This window comes from Alosa sapidissima, chromosome 17, assembly GCF_018492685.1.
Source record: "Alosa sapidissima isolate fAloSap1 chromosome 17, fAloSap1.pri, whole genome shotgun sequence".
Lineage (NCBI taxonomy): Eukaryota > Metazoa > Chordata > Actinopteri > Clupeiformes > Clupeidae > Alosa > Alosa sapidissima.
In genome coordinates, this window is record NC_055973.1 from 21,827,965 (window position 1) to 21,848,140 (window position 20,176).

Here is a 20,176-nt window from a genome sequence, read left to right on the forward strand (position 1 = left end):
ACAAGAAAACGGTGGAGAAATGCTGGAAACTAATGGACAAGGTTGGTAGGCTACTTGAAGTAATAAGCTACTTAGAAGTAACGTAAACTCAAGGCCAGCTGAATTGGTCCTATTACCTCCTTAGCTTGCTCGCTAAGTAGCATAGTTGTCACATTCCACCTAGCTAGCCTAGCCGAATGGCCTTGTGCTGTGAGAGAAAGGGGGATATTGATGCAGTATGGCTGGATGGAGAAAATTAGCTGGATTGCTAGCTAGCTGACCGACAAGCTGACGACCCTAAGCCAGTTAGCTAATTTGAATAGTGACTATACAGTGTCATTAGGGATATACCCACTGTAATCACAATAACCTCCGTTTCCCCAATAATGCGAAAAGTTGTCATTAGGGCCGATGTGCTTTCACTCGGTAGTTCTGGGGCTTTTGTCTGTCGGTAGCTAGCAAACTAGCCAGGCTTATTAGCCAACTCGTTCGCTAGCTAACTGACGTTAGCTGCCTTTGAGAAAAAAAGCACATTGAGTTTAAATGGTTGAGGGAGGCCTCCGACTCGTGATTGAAGATTAAAATGCTAAAACCGCCAACAGAGAATGTTACATGGAAACCTATAATTACCCATTGGCAGAAAGTCACCCATTAAGGATTGTCAGATTTAATTTAACGTCACACACTAGTGTTTGAGATTGAGAATTATTTACTACACTGACGTTTGCAAGCAAATCTTACATCTACTGTGTACTGTTTCTGTTCTCTTTGTTGATTACAAGTCAGATAAACTAACTAAAAGTGACCAACTGATCATACTGTGAGTTTTTATGAGTATTTATACGCACATAACATTTCACACTGTTCACATTTCACAGTAAGTAGCTAGTTAGTGGTTTTCTTGTGTGTGTTGTAAGTGGTCATACAGCAAGGTGTGAGATTACTTCTGGCCTTTTGACAAAAAGACAGCCACAGGCCAGAGCAGCAACTTACTTCAGCGGGGGGAAAAATGCATTCGAACTCACTTCCTGTGAGATTCACACATCACACTGCACTATGCACAGCACAGAGAACCAGCTGTCCTCGTTGTGACGTTTAAGACCAATCGAATTTACCAGTACACGTTATCTTCAACCTCACCTGAAACTCCAAAAACAGAGTGGGATGCCTAATCAGCCCTATAAGCAAATTTCCTTTACAGTGCTTCTCTTTGCATCAGCGGCTCAAAATATGAACTTTTCCTCTTTGCGAAGTTAAAGCAGAAGTAACTGCTTAGGTCGTTGTACTTCTCTTTTTTTACTTGACCACCTAGATGTGTGAATGTGCATATAGTCATGATGCAGGAAAGTGTGTGTGTGTGCAGCCAAAAGAGCTTGCACAAGAGAGGGGTTCTGCTCCTCGCATGTAAAGCCTGTTGCAATGCTCCCAGCCAGAGCAGAGGATTGGGCTGACCCTGATGTCACCACTGTCTCCCCAGAGAGCCAGGTTCTGGCTCTTGCATGGAAATTAAACACACTCATGGAATACAGATGTTGCATATGTCTCAGAGTACATAGGGCCTAGTTATTATCACAGAGAGACGGACGGCCATGTTAACCTCACTGGGGGTTATGTTTTTTGTCTGTGTGTGTGGATCTTTGAACATCACTGCTTTACGAATTAGGCTAGAGAAATAGGTCTAGTTTTTTTTCTACTTCCTGTTTTTGTTTTGTTTTTCATGGCAAAAGACATGGCCATTTTGTGGCCTCACATTTTTCAGACTCGCGTTATTTCATCAACTCAAATTGGTGAGCTGAAGAGGTTTTCCCTCGGGATTCCTAAAATGCCGCAAATGTCAAATCTCCAGCTATGCTTCCTCCACATCCCAATCTGAGTCTCTCAGTTAGAGTCAACAGTGGCTTCTTGACAGCAGAAAGGGTTAAGATGTCACTCAGTTTTACTCCACCTTTTTAAATAGCAGAGTTAAATTATAGGCTGGATGAATGAAAAACCACAGCAGGAGATTGAACCATGGTGGCCGAAGGCTGTCCACAGGTTCCTTTGGCAAGTGTGTGTGTGTGTGTGTGTGTGTGTGTGTGTGTGTATGTATGTGAGAGAGAGATTTCAGCCTCCATCTCCACAGGTCCACCTCAAGAGCCCCGCTCTAGCAGATAGAATAGATAATCAGAACCGACTTTGGCAGGGCCCAAACGACCGGCTTCAACGGAATCGCTCACTCTGTAGTCCAGGAACAGTTTTTAACAGAGCCACTCTAGTCATAGATCAAACAGAACCGCTTGGTCGAAAACTTTGCAAACTTCCCGCATCGTTTCACTACGGAATTACAGTGTTAGAGTTCAGAGTTTAATTATTACCAACAATTTGGCTGTTGTCCCGTTTCCTTGTTTCTTGCTTGTGTTGTGTTGAGCAGGGGTTGTGTTTGTCACTGTACAGTCTGGTCTGTTGCATGTTAAATGTAGAGATTATATAGGCCTAGTTTAGAAAACCTCGACATCCTCCCACAAACTGCACTTAAACTTGTCTTTATTCCAGAATTGGCGAGTGTGATCTTATCGTGTGTGTGTGTGTGTGTGTGTGTGTGTGTGTTTCTGCATTGGTGCGTATGTAGGCTATGTGTTCTAGGGACGATGAGTGTATATATTGGTGCGTATGTATGTGTGGTAGTGTGCGCGCACACACACACACACACATATATACACATATATACACACACACACACATACTCGTGTGTGTGTGTGTGTGTGTGTGTAGGCATGCTGATAACTCCCTGAGCGTCTGTGCTCTACTCTCTTATCATGAGTCGGGCAGGCTGCATGCGAGAGCTGTTTTGTAAAGAGTGGAAGGGTGTTGGCTGTGCATACAACTATATATGACTTTATTATGACGCCCCCACTCTACGCTACCACACACACACACACACACAGGAGACCATTGTGGGAGGAGGCTATTGTATGTCATAGAGATTGTCCCATCTTTCCAATCCTTCGACTTGACTGAGCAGACTCTCTCAACTCTGCTCACTCACCTACAGCCAGTCAAGAGAACCTTGCTCAGTGTGCTGCTGTTCATGGATTTTCACAGCACAAGAGAGATGCACACACATGCAGGCGCACACACACGCACGCCCGGCAACACACACACACACAGTAGTTGCAGCCCACAGTGCTGGTTTGTCACTTCCAGAAGAATAGACACTGCAGCACTTTCTCAGGGGCTAGTGAAATATGAACAGAGATCCACTTCCTAAAGATCAAGGCTTTAAATGTTAGATAAGAGGATGACTATCAAATTATGGGATTGGAAATTATTAATAGGGTACCGGTAATTATCTATTATTTCCTGTAAGAGTTTCAAAATGTAGGTTAATCTACAGAATTTTTAGGAAAATCTTAAAAATCTTTAAAATTAAAAGTTTATTTTAAATCTATGGTAGGCCTATGCATATTGTCAGCCGTTTAAATAGTGTTTGTGTATGAAATTACATTTGCAAGCAAACATATTGAAGTCATACTATTGATAATAATTGTCTTGCAAGCAGGGAATGTATTTTGTGTGCAAATTTAAAGTGATGTTAATTCTTGTGTACTTGTGGAGTTGTTCTTGTCGGACAATTCTGTGTGGTGCTTGGCGACTTGTGTGTTTCAGGAAGTTGAAAAGCAGACGTGTAGGCTATTTTGCTCACGCCTCATTTTCGTTACGTTTGGGCAGCCTAAAATAGAACGACAAACACGAAGAACCACAGAGCGCTCCGTTGTTTTCTCAAACCCCCTCAACCAGCTGCCATTACCGTCCCAGCATGCACCGAATCACGATCCGCCGAGAGTGAACATTAGTCATATGGGTGGATAGATTTGTCAGTTTGCAGGCTCTGAAATCAGTCATGTAGTCTGGTTTCCAAGTTGTCAGCACTGAGTGAAAATAATGTTGACAGCAAGCCTATTCTCTCTGACAGTCTCTGCTATTATAGCTGACAAAGAAAACTTTGCATTTGACACAACAAGGCACCAAAAATGTGGAAAGCATTTGACAGAATAATCTTACGTAGAAATGAAGCCAAAAATTAAAAGGTTCTTTTTAGGAACCTAAAAGGTTCCTGTTCAGCACAGATATCAGATCAACACGTGCCCTAAGTGGATTTTGGAGACGGAGCACGAGTAGAGCAGTTTTATCATACTTTATTTAGTCAGGTTCACCCAGAACTAACCCCTATTGGATTCAGCCTCCAATGTCCATTTCTTGTTACAGTTGTTGATGTACTGAAATAATGCTGTGTGTGTGTGTGTGTGTGTGTCTGTGTGTGCTTCTTTCGTCAGGTGGTGAGACTGTGCCAGAACCCCAAATTAGCGTTGAAGAATAGTCCTCCGTATATCCTGGACCTTTTGCCGGACACCTACCAGCACCTCCGCACCATCCTGTCCCGCTACGAGGGCAAGATGGAGACGCTGGGAGACAACGAGTACTTCCGCGTCTTCATGGAGAACCTGACCAAGAAGACCAAACAGACCATTAGCCTCTTCAAGGAAGGCAAAGAGCGCATGTACGAGGAGAACTCCCAGCCTAGGTGAGCCCAATAGCTATGAGCTAAACGCTTATTACTACTGCACAATGTGCAACATGCAGCACAGAACAAGCAAACACTCTGTGCACCAGTCTTCTCAGGGAGGCTAAAGTTCCCTTTTATATATTTGCATTTGGCGTTCAATGCTTTCATTCAATGCAATGTAATTGTGCAAGAGAGCTGGGTCATTGTGCTCTGTCCACAGTTTCCGCATTAGGTGTAAAACTTTCCAGTGGCCAAACTTTATAGATCTAACCACTGCCATAGTTGCCAAATAGCTCCGGACACTACCACAGTTCCTCAATTTCCGTGGACCCAAGCTAAATAGCTGTGAACACAAGCACAAGCTTAGCTGAAAAATAGCTCTGGATGCTAGCACATTTGCTAAGTAGTGCTGGGCATTATCTCATTTTATAAAAGGGGATCTGTACTGTAGCTTGTAGTTGCTAGTGCGAGTTTGAGCGTTTTGTCTGTTAAGCAGCTCAGATGCAGTGAGGTTGTCCAGCTGCATCACACTGCCGGTAACCGCTCGTCTTCTCTCAACCAGCAGCAGCTGCTGTGTGCTGTTAGTTTTTTACCTGCTAGCTTTTGTGGCTCAGCCCCACTGTGCTAACAGCACCTGTTCAGCCAGCACAGAGCGCCCCATCCCGTTATGATCCGGCGGCGAAGATGGTGCAGCTCTGCTCAGCGCCGCACCGTTCAGTGCTGTGAGCTGGTGTGGAAGACGGAGCTTTTAAGATCCAGCGGTTGGTACCCATGTGACTCTTGTGGTCGCACCTGTCTACTTGACAGGCAGTTTGCCCTAGTTCTTGTACAAGAATAGGAGCATCATTGCATCTTTGTGGTGGCTGCTGTCTCCCTTTAGTGGGACATCTGAAGTAGTTCATTTGTTTAGAAAACAGTTTCATACATCCAGGCAATACAACAACAGTCATAAAAGTTAAGTAACAGTAATATGAACTTAAAATTACTCTCTGCAAAGGACCTCTTAATTACGTAGGGTTTTTGTTTAGCCTTTATAACTTTCTTTAATTTCAGCGGTAGGGTCTATCTGGCCTTGAAAACAGTTGCTGGTTTAATCTATCAGCTATTGTCCCTGTCGCTGAGAGGAACCTAACTGCGTCTGTGAGTTTAATGATCTACTGTATGCTACAGAATCATCATTTGTTCTGTCAGGTCATGCGTGGGTGTCGAAAGCAGAACTGTCCCTCTCTAAGGAAACTGCTCATTAAACCCGTGGTCGGTCATGTGAACACGTTTGGGGGTGCAAGGCTTGGCTAGTACATTTGGCTAGTGATGTGACCATTCTTGTCTTGGCTTTTGTGGCAGATAAAGATCAGGTAAAGTTCAGGTGTAGTTCGCTCTGAAAGCCAGGGATCTATAAACGGCAGCCCTTTATGCTGCACACGTCGGGCGGGGGCGGGGGGGGGGGGGGAGGGGTGATGCAAATGTAATGTAGCTGAGCCGTGTTACACCACTGCTGCCTCACCAGGTTCCTGTTCAGCACACAGATATCAGATCAACACGACACATCATGTCTGCACCAGCTGTTCCGTCAGGATGTTTAGCCTGCTCAGTATCTTCACCCAGTATAGCTCTCGATGCAAATACCGGGCAGCTCCGAGCCAGACGAATGAGGATGTGGCACATCGTTTGCCCATGACACATTTGAATCAAATATTCAAATTCCCAAAGCTATATAAATCACATTTGGTTAGTCATAATCCTAGGTGTTGTGCAGGTGGGTGGACGGCACATTTGTGTATGCTTGATGTCCTCTGTCAGTTTAGCTTTGTCGTGTCTTGTCAAGCAGGGCAGTGTTGTGGAGGATATAGAAGTCTGGGGCTTCACGAGATGTTGGTGGCGAGTGGGCGAGAGAGGCGCTGGTTACCAGCGTAAGCCTCCCAGCAACTAGCGCACGTCTACAGAGTTACCCCACAGTCCACCGCACTGGCGCGCCTCACTTCCTGCAAACGCATGCACTTCCTGTTCCTGATTCTCACAGACACAAGCCAGTCTGTGTTTTGACAGCTAAATGAGTGTAACTGTAAGGCTCGAGACACTCTTTCTGGACTGCACCTCACATCATCGCACCGCAGCACAGTTAGCAGTTTCTGTTTGTATCGGCCAGAAATAGGCCCGCGGTGCAGTACCTAACCGGTCCTTTTCCGTTACTGGGGAATCAAGTTTAGTCTCCGGCTCGGGGCCTGATTGAATTGTAAAGCGACTCTCTGACAAATTTAGATGGTGTGCACAGATAATCCCCCGTCTAGGAAGTTGTCCCCGTATCTGGACTTGGGTGGATGTCTACTACCCTGCAGGGTGATTTAGCACTGGTCGCCACAGATTGACTTGCTAGCGAAGCCATAAATGCAAATGCCTATGAGCCCTATGGTGGGGTGGGGTGGGGGTGGGGGGTCAGAAAGAAACAGCTCACCTTCACACCCAAAGCTGTTGATAGTCATACAGACAGAATAGGCAGAATTGGCCTCGTAATTGAAGGTGTGAGTGAAGGGATGGGTTTGGGGGAGGGTGGGACTTTGTTGTCAGTGTAACGTTAAAAGAGAGGAGCGGAAACGTTGCCTATAAGCGCCACATAGACTTTTTGGTTGCTTATAGAAGTGTCTGCAGGTCACCTCTACTGGATGCCAAAACTGTGATTTATTAATTTAACTATAGGCTAGGTATTTGATTTGGGCTATTTGTCCCCTCTATGTATTCATTTTGCTGAACTGTCTAGATGAGATTAAGTGCTGATAACGGACCTCTCTTCTCTAGCGAGGTGTGTGTGTGTGTGCCTGTGTGTGTTGGTTGGTGCGCTGATGTGGTCTGAATTGTGTGTGTGCGTGTGAGAGATTGTTCTGATGTTGGCCCACATGCGTAGTGAAGCTGTGCTTGCTGCTCCGGTGAAATGCCCTGTCTCTCTCACTACGTCAATGTTCTGAATGTTGGCGTTGGCGTGAGATGTTGATCACTTCCCGTTTGAACCGGTGTCCTGTTGCAGTTTACGTGTGCGTGCGTGGGGCACGCTCTTCTCCGCGGCTGATTTTAGCAGAGTCATGCTAGCCCCCCTCCACTCCACTCCACTCTACACCATCGGCCAAGTGACCGGCTGTCCGGCCGCATTCTTCCCTTCTGCCCCTGGGGCCGTATTCACAAATAATTTTAAGGCTAAAAGTAGCTCCTAACTGGCGAATTTAGGAGCAACTCCTAAAAATAATGGGCGTGTTACTCCTAACTTTAGGACTTTAACTTTTTTCACTAAAAGTAATTCACTACACTAAACACTAAACATTTTAGACCTAAAAGTAGTATTGCGGCTACCAGATCCAACTAACTAACTTGTTCAGAAGCCGCGGTGGGCTAAGCAGGGGGAAATCAAATTGTCTTACACGCACTAAATAATCCAATGTCCACACACACTTGCTCCCGTTTCTTCTGGTTTATTGCTCTCCATATCAATCAAGACTCCAATAGTCTTTTGAATGCAAGGCAGAGCAAAACGTTGAGATATAAGGCTTTTCAATACCATGCGAAGTGCGGTACACAAAAGAATAGCCTTCCCCCGTACTCACCCCACGCCAAACTGAACTGAAGCGCAGGTGTCAGGTAGGACTAATTAAGACTTCCAATTGCGCACCACACACGCCCAGCGCCACACCCATGTCCCATAATAACCAATAAACAAAAAACACAAATCAAAATAAACCAATACCCATAAAGTTTATCATAATGAAAAGCAAAATATAAAGAAAACATTTATGGCTCCTACAAGTAGCACCTATGTCTGGGACAGCTTAAAAGAAGTCGAGAGGACTCCTAACTCACTAAGACCTATTCACATACCGCTTTTTGTGGCATTTCACGTCACAATGTTTTGAAATGCGTATGCGGCTACAGGAGCTTCCAATCGCGAGGGAACAATTTTGCATTGTAGGCATAAAAGGGATGCAATAATGCCACCAACAACAACCAAAACTACTCCTTGTCAACATGTAGGCTAAATTAAATGTAACATTTCATTGTGAATCATATTAAAATATTCTCCTCTTTGCAAACGTAGACATAGATATGGTGACAGATTAATTTAATAATGTTGCAAAGATGCTGCATCAATGTTTCATTAGACTACTAGGCTATTGTTTTGCCTTACTCTTTATTCATTTAGGCTTTTTATTCAGTTATTCATCATCTTATGTCCTTGTGTAGCGCACGCTTTCTCAGACCTGTCACCTGTCGCTCATCATCGTAAGGGAGGTGTTTGGAATTATTCCCGGGTTACAATCATCAGCCAATCAAGGTGGTCACTTCAGTTAAGCTCGTGCATGAGTAATGACGTCATCCATAGCAACGAAGACTCACTTTTAGTTTAGGAGTTGTCATTTTTCCTTACTAAGAGTAGGTCTGAAAGGCTTTGTGAATAACTTTTCAGAGAAAACTCCTAGCTAAAATCTTTTAGTGCGATTTAGGAGTACTCCTAGTGGTGGGATAAAAGGCTTTGTGAATACAGCCCCTGGTCTTCCCTATTTGCACAGAGCCCATTGTGCCAGATACTAAATATGGCTGCCCAGGGCCAGGCTGACTTCGCAGTCCCTGTTAGTGTGGCCCAGCGTACAGCCAGGTCCTGCTGCATTCCCCCACAGGCAGCACGACACGATCGTTACATTTGCCTATCTGGCCGTCTTATCTGCACTGGGAAAGGGGTGTGTGTGTCTGTGTGTGTGTCTGTGTGTCTATATGAATGTATGCTTGTGTGTCTGTGAGTCTATATGAATGCATGCTTGTGTATGAGTGTATGTTAGCACAAATTTGTGCTTGTGTGTGAACATAGGGAAATGCGGTGAGTGATGAGGTGTAACGGCTCCTACCGGACATGATGGAGAATGTAGTGGATAGAATAGCTTTTATCAGTCTCTACTGCTCTGCCCCGCAGCTAGAAAAGCATGTGGGAATTATTTTGGCTGCGCAACAAAAAGTGATATCAGGAGACTGTGTCTATTAGTCTAATTAATTCTAGCGAACTAACTAGCCTACCCACAAGCAAAAGCCTGTGAAACAACATAAACAGCCCAGTTTACACAAAAAGCTGGCTAACGTGCTAACTGGCCTATTAGAAATGTTATGCAACGTTGTAGGCTTAATGTGAACTTTTCTTTTGTCTCGCCGTGTGTTCCGAACTACTGACAAGTTTTCCATCTTTCATTCACATGATTCACACAGCCTATAGCATAACAATGAATTTGAAGATCATGCTAAAAGTCTGCTTGTAAAAAAAATAAGTAGGTTTAAAAACATACCTCTGCATAGTGATATTTCTGTGCTGTCAAAGCAACTGTCAAAGCATCACGGCATGTTATCGCTAATTAAGCTGCTCTGACAGGAGGTAACGTAGGCTACTTGCGTTTGTCCATGAACTGACAGTGTGTGCAACCATGACATGCCATTTTAACATGCAGTAGCTAACATCATAAGTTATGGCAAGTCTCCTGAAAATGCAATTTCAGATAGCCTAGCTGCAATTAGAATGATGTCTAGAAACAATGAAACTACAGGTATAAATATATACTACAGTGATATAGGGCTAGTTCAATTTCATGTTCAAATTCGTCTTATCAGTTGAAAATCGCAATTTAATGTTGTTGACCTGGTTTGGGCATATTTTGTCATGATAATCGTATTCTGAAATGTTGATATCGTGACACCCCTATGTCACTGGGCCTGATGCTCAGGATTATGACACAGACATGGCTTATTACAGATGTGTGCGGCCATGCAGCCTTCGGCCTGTGACAAATTGGCTTTGACTTATGTTGATGTAGCTTGAGCCACTGCTTGGTCGCCCCAAAGTAAGCTGTCTATTCAGACAGCGTGTAAGGTATTCACCCAGCAGTACTGAAAATGTTGTGGAAAATATGCACGTATGGGTCCTGGGACAGGCTTGAGCGTCTCTCTGGTCTAAACAAAGGGATAATCAGTTTGAGATGCAGTTGAGCTCTGTTCAAATGGTCATTCTGACCTCATTTCATTTCAATTCATTTATTTATTTGTTTTGGCCATGGAGGACATGAGCTCGCTGTTTGTGTGTGTGTGTGTGTGAGATTGAATCGCGTGTGTGTGTGTTTGAATGTGTGCACGCGTGCGCCCTATGAATGGAAATGCACTGACCATTACAGAGGTTTCCATTTGAGCTTGAATTACACCGTCCAGTGCATCAGCATTACAGCCTTCATTACCAGAGTGGTCTTGCACAGCGCTGCTACCGATCTGCATCATTCTCACTTACAAAATGCTCACACACACACACACAGAGAGGTTATTTTTAAAAAAGGTACAAATAACAGTAAAGACTCTTGCGGTAAAGACGTGTCTTTCCGCCATCATATCACAAGCTGATGTCTTTACCTTTAAGCAAAGTTGTCTGTGTGCTTAAATAGAATAGCTGTCTTTACTGTTAGCCTACCAATTCTACATAACAGTAGGATTGTATGATGTTAAGGTCTGATTAATCATTCGATAATCATTCGTTCAAGATGTTAGCCATTGTAATCGGTATGAATTTACCATGAATTTCATCCGGAGGCATTAAACATAACTTATGATTTAAAGACAATTATGTCACCTAATTCTACGCTAAAAGAGTATTCACTGTGAAGACCTAGGCCTAATGTTATTTTGACAATTAAAGGAACCGTATGTAAGACATTTATTTCAATTAATCATAAAATGGCCCTGATATGTCACTAGACATTAAGGAATCATGTTCATTTCAAATACTTCTATCACTGACAACAGTAGTCCGACCAGGATATTGTCATTTAAAAAGTGAAGTTGCAGCCCTCAACTGATGTTGATGTTGTCATAATGTGTTTTGGCCTGATACACCACCCTCCACCTATCTAATCACAGTCAGTAGTGTTTCGGCATCCGTGTTGCCAGCTCTGCCAGTCAGGGGGCAGGGGGAGGGGATACACTGCTCTACAGTAATTTAAATGTGACTGCAGTACCAGTTTTGGCCACAATCTTACATACGGTTCCTTTAAGAAAAAGCTTAGTTGAAAATGAATTCCCATGGGGTTGGAAGTTGGAATGTCCCGGCCTTTGATATTGTTGAGACTTCTCGTGTATTTGATGACATTTTGAAAGTAAAAGTATTTTTTTATGATCCAATAACGGTAACCACCAATAACGGCTCAATCTTCTGTCAATGATTAAACTTAATGATAACCACAGATGGCAGTGAATCACCCATCCTTTAAACAATCACCTCTTACAGGAGAATATGCCACTGGTGTGGTGGCTGCACTTCATCCTGTAGTCACATTTAATTATATAATATAATATATTAAGTTATTATATAAATTAGGCTTAATTATTGATATATAAATATTAACAACTGGAAGGACAAAACTGACCATTTAAATTCTGTTCTGTTTATGATTGCAGTCCATGTGAATTCAGTATTTTCTTTAGAATCGTAACACAGATTCTGACAACACCTGGTCAGAACTTCAGCAAGCAGTTATCAGTTATCATCGACATGTCTTCACCGTTATGCACATCTTTTGGTGAGAGAGAGAGACAGAGAGAGATGGCAGTTTTTTTTTTTTTTTTGTTCACATACCCAACAGTGTTATCTTCTAAACACCTCCCACCCACACACATACACACACCAAAAGTGCAAACCTGATAATGCAGTCCATGTCACCTCCTGCAGGTTAGTGCTCTCCCAGCTCCGATGCTGCTAACATTGACCCTCACCCTGAGTAGTTATGATGGCCAGCGCTATAGGTCAAAGAAGGCACACACATTTAGTTCCTGGTATCCACCAGTGCTAGGGCCCCACTGATGGGTCTGACCTGTGGCTTACTTACTGAGCCTCAGCAGCTGTTTTTATGCTGCTGGATTATGGTGGCCTTCTGCTGCCTGGCTGTTTTGTATAAAACGTGCCAACCTGGATTGGGGGATCATCATTGAGCTGCTGTTTTGCAGTGCAGTGGAGGTAGTCAAATTCACCATGTCCATGACCGGTCTCTATAGCATAGTCTGGCGTCTTGCTTTTCCTTAGAAAACCTCCGTACCACTCGTACCTCGTGCCTCACATTTACCCCGCAGCATTTGTTCACCTACATCACTACTATCCCACAATGCAGTTCACCTAAGGGCTAGTCCTAACACAGACACAGAAGCTATGAGAATCTGCCAGTTCTATTCTCATTAGACATCAGGAGAGTGTCAGTCAAAAGACTGGACATGGAAATCATGTCGTTATGCTTCAGCGCACAACGGGTCAAAGATTTTGTTTTTTTGATACTGACCTAGTTAGCGTTTTACCAGCGGCACCACATCAGTTAAAAGATTACTTACTGTACCAAGGCATTGCCCAATCACTGAATTGAATTGAAGAAACCTGTCTGTGTGTGTGTGTGTGTGTGTGTGTGTGTGTGTGTGTTGCACTGAGGCGGTGGTGGTTTGTTATGTTGCCTAAAGGATCAGCGGTGTCCTTGGCTTCTCAAAGATACAGTGTTGATCAGACTTTGTGCCAATTCTCAGAGATGTGCTTCACTATTAGTCTGTCAACAACAGCAACACCACATTGCAGTTATGTAGCGCTTTTGAAGGCACCCAAACCGCTTTACAATGAAGAGGGAACCTCACCTCTAGCCACCACATATAGGGCTGTTTCTGCTGCAGGAACTCGAGAGGGGGTAGTTTTCACACCTGTGTGTGACCCCTGTCAGGTCACTTTCAGGAATGTGTAGAACCCACCTGGTGATGCACGGCAGCCATTATGCAACAGAAAGCTCACCACACACCAGATTTGAGTGAGGAAATATCAGCCAGCTCAGGCTCCCAGCTCGGCTCCAACCCTGTAGCTCTCGTGCGCCCCTCCACACACGCACGCTCGCACGCACGCACACACGCACACTCGTGTCACGATGCACACCCCTCACACTGCAGACCCGGCTCTCACTTCCCTGTTTGTTGCGCACAGCAAGCTGACACTGAACTTTTTTTGTTTTTTCTTAAACTAAATGCATTGCTACATTCTCAAAGTGTTTCCCCCACTGCACTGTATTATCTGACAAGGTAAAAGTAGCACAAGCACAAGTGGTTAGTATACCTGAATGCAGTGTGGTTGTCGGCCACAACTAGAAGTCAACTGAGTTTTCAATGACTCACTACCCTACACCCATATATATATATATATATATATATATATATATATATATATATATATATATATATATATATATATATATATATATATATATATATATATATATATATATATATATATAGTTTAAAGGAAGGAAGTGGTATGTTTTTTCCATCACATGTAATCTAGTGGTAGTCTAGTAGTGAAGCAGCACTATGCATAGCCATGGTTTTGTAGCAATTGTTGCGCAAACAGTGTGATAGCATAATGATGAGAGAATAGTCGTGTGTGTGTGTGTGTGTGATGGGGGCTTAATGAGAGAAAATGGATAGAAGGAAAGAAACAGAAGAACGGAGGGAAGCCTTTTGGCTTGTGAGGTCTAAATCTACATAGCTGGCTAAAGTAATGGCTAGCATGTCGGGGCAGCCTCATAGGAAAGCTGTGCGCGGTGCTAAAAGGCTGACCGTGAGCTGAGTGCTTCTGTGGCAGCTCATAAAGGGCAGTAGGGCACCAGAGAAACTGAACTGTCATCATTCCAGCACTCCTGGCACAGACTGCCCCTGTGTAACATGAGTTTGCAAAGAGACAGAGCTGTGTGTGTGTGTGTGAATGAGAGAGTGGGAGAGGGAGAACGCACACACATCTGCTGTCACTGCTGTTTCCTGACAGAGATCCGGTGTAAAGCCAGTTCCGGCGAGTTAAATTTATAAAGTGATGACTGCAAGGAAAGGGCCAACCCAGAATTTCCATCTAATGGTCTGGACTCGCTCTCTGTCTCTCTCTAGGCTTAATCTCAGCAGTCCATACTAACTGACTGTGAACGTATCCTTACAGTTTAAAATCCCATGCAGCACTAACCCACAATGACTGTGAATGGACCTTTTGAAATTTCCGCATCCTTAAATCTTAATCATAATATGCTCACCATACGGATTGTGAATGGACATAGAGACTGCAGTCTCAGCACACCACCATACTAAATGACTGTGTACTAAGAGCTTAATCATAGCTGGGCTGCACAATTAATTGTTTTTTTAATTGAAATCACAATATGAACTAATGCAATTAGCTAATCGCAAATGCTGTAATTAATCGTGCCGCTCGCTTGCTCTGTCCCAACAGTTAATCTGGTCACATCTATGATTTTTATATTCATGTCATCCTCATGTGGTGCTTCTCATGCACTACACATGCTCACCAATCACCAATCAATATTTAACTCAAAAATTAAACCGCAATATCTGCCGAAATGAGATTTTCCCCAAATGAAGCAGCCCACAGCACCCATCCATCCTTGAGTGAGTATGAATGGACCAGTAGACGGCAATCTGATGCCCATAGGTTACTGACTGCACACGTAGAGCGAAAACGGCACACGTCCATTCTGATGGTGTAGTCTGTGTCAGCCTGCACGTGTGTGTGTGTGTGTGTGTGTGTGTGTGTGTCAGTTGTGAGTAAGCTGTGCGTAAGCTAGGTTCAGGCTGCTTGAGCCGCATCAGATCCTGCGGCTGAAGGCAGGAAGTGCTGAGGATGCTGCGTCAGCCCACACGCCCACTGCCCTGGGGTCCACAGTGGACAAGGCGGAGGACTGGAGCCGTTAGTCGGACTGAGGACGCTGAGTCACGGATGTGGGGTCCCCACAACGTCAGGGAGTGGCCGCAATGAGGGGGAGAGGGACATGGAGAGAGTGAATGGGGGGGGCGGGGAGAGGAGGGAGAGAGAGAGAGATAGAGTGAGGGAGGGCAGAATGAGAAAGAGAGAAAGAGAAGGGGAGCGGTAGAGAGGGAGTGAAAGAGAGGGTGAGTGGGAGAAAGAGGATATTCCCTGACTGACTGGTGTGTGGGAGGAGTGGGTCAAAGGTGAGGATGATCTGAGGTTAGAGAGAGGGGGAGAGAGAGAGATGGCAATAGAAATGGCAGTAGAAATGCACAAGTTCAGAGCTGGTGGGTGGGATGGTGCTGTTGGCCAGAGATGCTTATTGGAAGGCGGACGGGAGGGAGTGGGGTGTGGTGTGGGGTTAGGCAGGCAGATGATACTGGACAGAGAGGCGTTTTGATAACTATGAAGTGTGCTGGGCACTGTGCTTGAGTGGGTGTCAGTTGTGGACATGAACAGGGCACTAGAGTAGTGATAGGATGGAACATAGACATAGATACCTATATGTATTGGATGGTGTATAGATATCTATATCTATATGTATTGAATGGTGTGTAGATATACAAAATGTATTGAATGTTGCGTAGATATAGATATCTATAGGTGTTGGATGGTGCGTCGATATAGATATCTATATGTGCTGGATGGTGTGTAGATATAGATATCTATTTATGCTGGATGGTGTGTAGATATAGATATCTCTGTGTTGGACGATGTGTAGATATCTATTTATGCTGGATGGTGCGTTGATGTGTTGGATGGTGTCGTGGAGCATCAGTAGGATTTCATGGGCTACGGATAGAATCTTTTGTTTCTCTTTCAACATGTCTTAATTATTTCATTTAATATCCTCCCTCTCTCTCTCTTTCTTTCTCAAAAATTTAAATTCAAAGGTGATTATTACCTTGACTGTTTTAGTACAGTGTTGCCAAAGCTAGTGTCTCTCTCTTTCTCTCTTTTCTCTCTCTCTCTCTCTCTCTCTCTCTCTCTCTCTCTCTCTCTCTCTCTCTTTCTGTTCTGTCTTTTTCTCTCTCTCTCTCTCTCTCTCTCTCTCTCTCTCTCTCTCTCTCTCTCTCTCTTTCTGTTCTGTCTTTTTTTCTCTCTCTCTCTCTCTCTCTCTGTCTGTCTGTCTGTCTGTCTGTCTGTCTGTCTGTCTGTTCTGTCTTTTTTTCTCTCTCTCTCTCTCTCTCTGTCTGTCTGTCTGTCTGTCTGTCTGTCTGTTCTGTCTTTTTTTCTCTCCCTCTTTTCTTGACAGTCTATATGTATGTCTCTGTGCTGCTGCCTGAGCTTGGCTTTATGTTCGCTGCAAACAGGAAACAGGAAGGGAATAGCCAGCTGTTGGGCAAAGGTCACTGGTGGGGGGGTTGGAGGAGGCACACGAGTACTCTGGTTGTTGTCACGGCAACAACAAGGAGAGGCTCTACAGCCAAAGAGATTGGGGGGGGGGGGGGGGGGGGGGGGTGGTATAGAAATGGTCCAAGTTGTGTGTATGTTTGAAAAAAATGAAACCTCACATATGTGCGCACACACACAAAAACACACACACACACACACACCCCGTCAGCTTGAATGCAGTGGGGTTAACCAAACAGCAGTGGACAGCGTCCCGTTCCCTCTCTGCAGTTGCACACCAACTTGTTTTTCTTCCTCCACGATGGGACTGGGGCCCAAGGTGACGCCCCCTCACGAGGAAAGGAGAACTCGCAGGGGTGTGTGTGTGTGTGTGTGTCCGTGTGTCCGTCCAAGCAGCTGAAGAGTGAGTCCATTGAGTCGAGGTGCAGCTGGACGTCCACCCCACCCCCCTCCTTTTTACCAACACTACACACACACCCCTCCTGTACGGGACAAAGGCACAGAGAGAAAAGAGACGGGCAAAGACGTCAGGCTCATGGACAGAGAGACCGAGAGAGACAATAAGTTTTAGTGAATTCCAGACAGTGTTAGAATTGATATTAGTCAATGAGAGAGAGCGATATTAGTGAATTGGAGAGTCAGAGATGTGGTATTATAGAGTAAGAGTGAGTCAACTAGATCTATGAGAGTGAAGGTGAGGGAGAGAGTGAACTAGTGAGGGACTGAGATTTTGTAGTATAGGGAGCTAGTGAGGGAGAGGGCTGAGCCCGGGGGCTCATTCATAGTCTGCTCGTTGCATTGACTCACAGGCTAAACAAACACACACACACACACACACACACACACACACACACACAGCCTACCGGACCTGCTCAGGGATGATATTTACTCGGGGGGGCCGTAAACACACCAAATACTGTGTGTGTGTGTGTGTGTGTGGTCTGTGTGTTAAGGTAAAAATGTACACAGTGTGTGCTGGTCAGGAGAGGATACAAGCATTTCTGCTGCCGCAGCTCTTAGGCTGGAGCTGTGCCTACACACACACACACACACACTTGCTCACTCTCACACTCAGACAGAGGGCCTTTTGTGACTATCACCAGTTCCTCTTCGCCTGCTCAAAGATGGCATGAAAACGTGTGCACGCACATACATACAGGCTAAACACAGGAATGCATGTGTCCACTCTCCCACTGAAATGTACACACTTCCGCCTCTACTTAACCTATGCCCCGCCCCTACCTAACTGTAAACCATGGAAAAATGCACATTGAGGTGTGTGTGTGTGTGTGTGTGTGTGTGTGTGTGTAAAAGATTAACCTATCAGAAGGCACAGGTTTCGGATGGCCACAGCTGTGAGCCATTGAAGGCTTGTTGCCACCACACGCACATTTAGAGAGAGACACATTCACATACACACACACACTCCGGATCACGCACGGACATTTTGTCACATATACAAATGCCCTTCTCTTCATACCCGCAAACCCACACCAGTGTTTCCAACCGAACTGAATTCTATTTGTGGGGGTAGGTTTGCAGAATTAACTTGGATTCAAGAGTTTCTTAACAAATTAACGTAGCGTGGTTATGATGAACCAGATTTAAGCACAGTTTAGTACAACCTGGAAAATCATTGTGTGGTGGTCAATGTTGATATTGTGGTGGGCCGCCACAAATAAGTCAATGTATGGGAAACACTGCACACTAGTGCATTTTCCCTGCTCTGTCATCCACTAGACTCTCTTCCTCATCAGCTGATCGCGGATGAGCATAGCAGAGAAAATGCACTGATCCGGAGCGAGTCGGAGTCAGTGTGTGGGATGTATACTCATTTCCCACACCAATGAATGAGTAAAGAGGAGAAACATCAATGGAGCATAGCGTTGGAAAAAAGCCTGGAAATGCATAGACAAAGCACTTGTTGCTGAAATTATTTGGTCTAAAGCAGAAGTTGGCTTCTTATTCAACCCTGTTTTGATCACTGACGAGGAGGGCCCACCCAGAGCTGTGCGCGCGTAGGCGTAATGGTGCTCATCGGCTTCGGCCAAAGTGTTAACCATTGCTCTCTGCAAGAGCACTCTGGATGTTCGTGAGATCCTTCTGGGAAGGATGACGCATGCCTGTGTTTTTTTTCTAAGAAACCTTCGGCTTGAAAAGTGAGGGGCGATAACAGTCATCCATTGGCTCGTTGACTTGACTGAGCGTGTAACCACACGGTTGGAGAACGATCACTGGAGTGTGTGTGTGTGGATATGGCCTGTGGCCTGTTTGAATGATGGAATCAATCTCACAAGTATGAATCAGCTCGATCAGAAACAGATTAGTCTTTAATAACCCTCCTGGGAAAATATCTCTCTCTCTCTCTCTCTCTCTCTCTCTGTCTCACTTACTCCATATCTATCTCCTTCATTTTTCCTTTTATCGGTGTCGCCATGTCTTTCTCCAGTTCTCTCTTTTTTTGCTCTCTTTCTATCCGTTTTTCTCTCTGCCTGTTCTCTTAACCAATTTTCTCTTCCTCTGTCATTCTGTCTTTCCCCCTCTCTTTCTTCTCTAGGCAGGTTTCCATTAACTCTGAAAATGCACAAATCTAAAATGTGAAATGAAAGACGAGTAACGGAAACGCATGAATTTAGAAAAAATTCTCAAATGCTCACAAGGTGGTTTTTCAGGCGTGTCGAAATGGCACTATTTCGCAAAAATGAAAGGGAAAAAACATTTGACTCATTTAGTTGAGTCACATGACTCTAAACGTGGCACGTTTTGTGTTGTCTAATGATTATTTTCATAGTTCATTTGAGGTGAAGACATCGGTGCAATTATACTCCAAACATTTTTTTTTTAAATGATATTATTTATTATGATCAAGGTAGATTAAGTTGAAGATAAACTGGGGCAATTCCACGCAAAACTGTCACGCCCATAACGCCAACTAAATACCATGGCATTGTGATGGTGTTATGGATGTCACAGTTTTGCATGGAATTGCCCACTGCCGAAATGTATCAGAATTTTGGAGATCCATAGTCACATTTATCTGGAAAGACTATCGATATCGAAAGAAGATATGTCATATTTAATCGCAATGCACACCAGCCATTCGTAATTGTGTTTTTCACAGACTGTATGAAAATATCGGTTAAGTTTTGTGGAGAGCTGTAATGGAAACCCTGCTTCTCTCTCTCTCTCTCTCTCTCTCTCTCTCTCTATCTCTATCTCTATCTCTATCTCTATCTCTATCTCTATCTCTATCTCTATCTCTATCTCTATCTCTATCTCTATCTCTATCTCTATCTCCCCCTGTCATGTGGTAAAGTGGGGTAGGCAGCTGCAGTCCTGTGCAGTGTGCTGCTGCGCTGTCCTGTGCTGTCCTGCGCTCCCTTGCACAATCCCCCACTGTGCTGCCCAGTAAATCATGGCTTTCTTTCCCACTTCCTCCCCCTGCTGCTCGCTACGCTGCAGCTCCAAAAACT

At 44.4% G+C, this 20,176-nt stretch overlaps 1 protein-coding gene across 1 annotated transcript in view; it reads left to right on the top strand.

Moving 5' to 3' along the window:
* Window positions 1-20,176, top strand: part of cbl (Cbl proto-oncogene, E3 ubiquitin protein ligase) — a 46,031-nt gene that overhangs the window by 799 nt on the left and 25,056 nt on the right. Inside the window, 2 exon segments of the mRNA XM_042068861.1 lie at window positions 1-41; window positions 4,293-4,540. The exon segment at window positions 1-41 is cut by the window's left edge and continues 799 nt beyond it. Coding sequence (XP_041924795.1) covers window positions 1-41; window positions 4,293-4,540 — 289 coding nt within the window.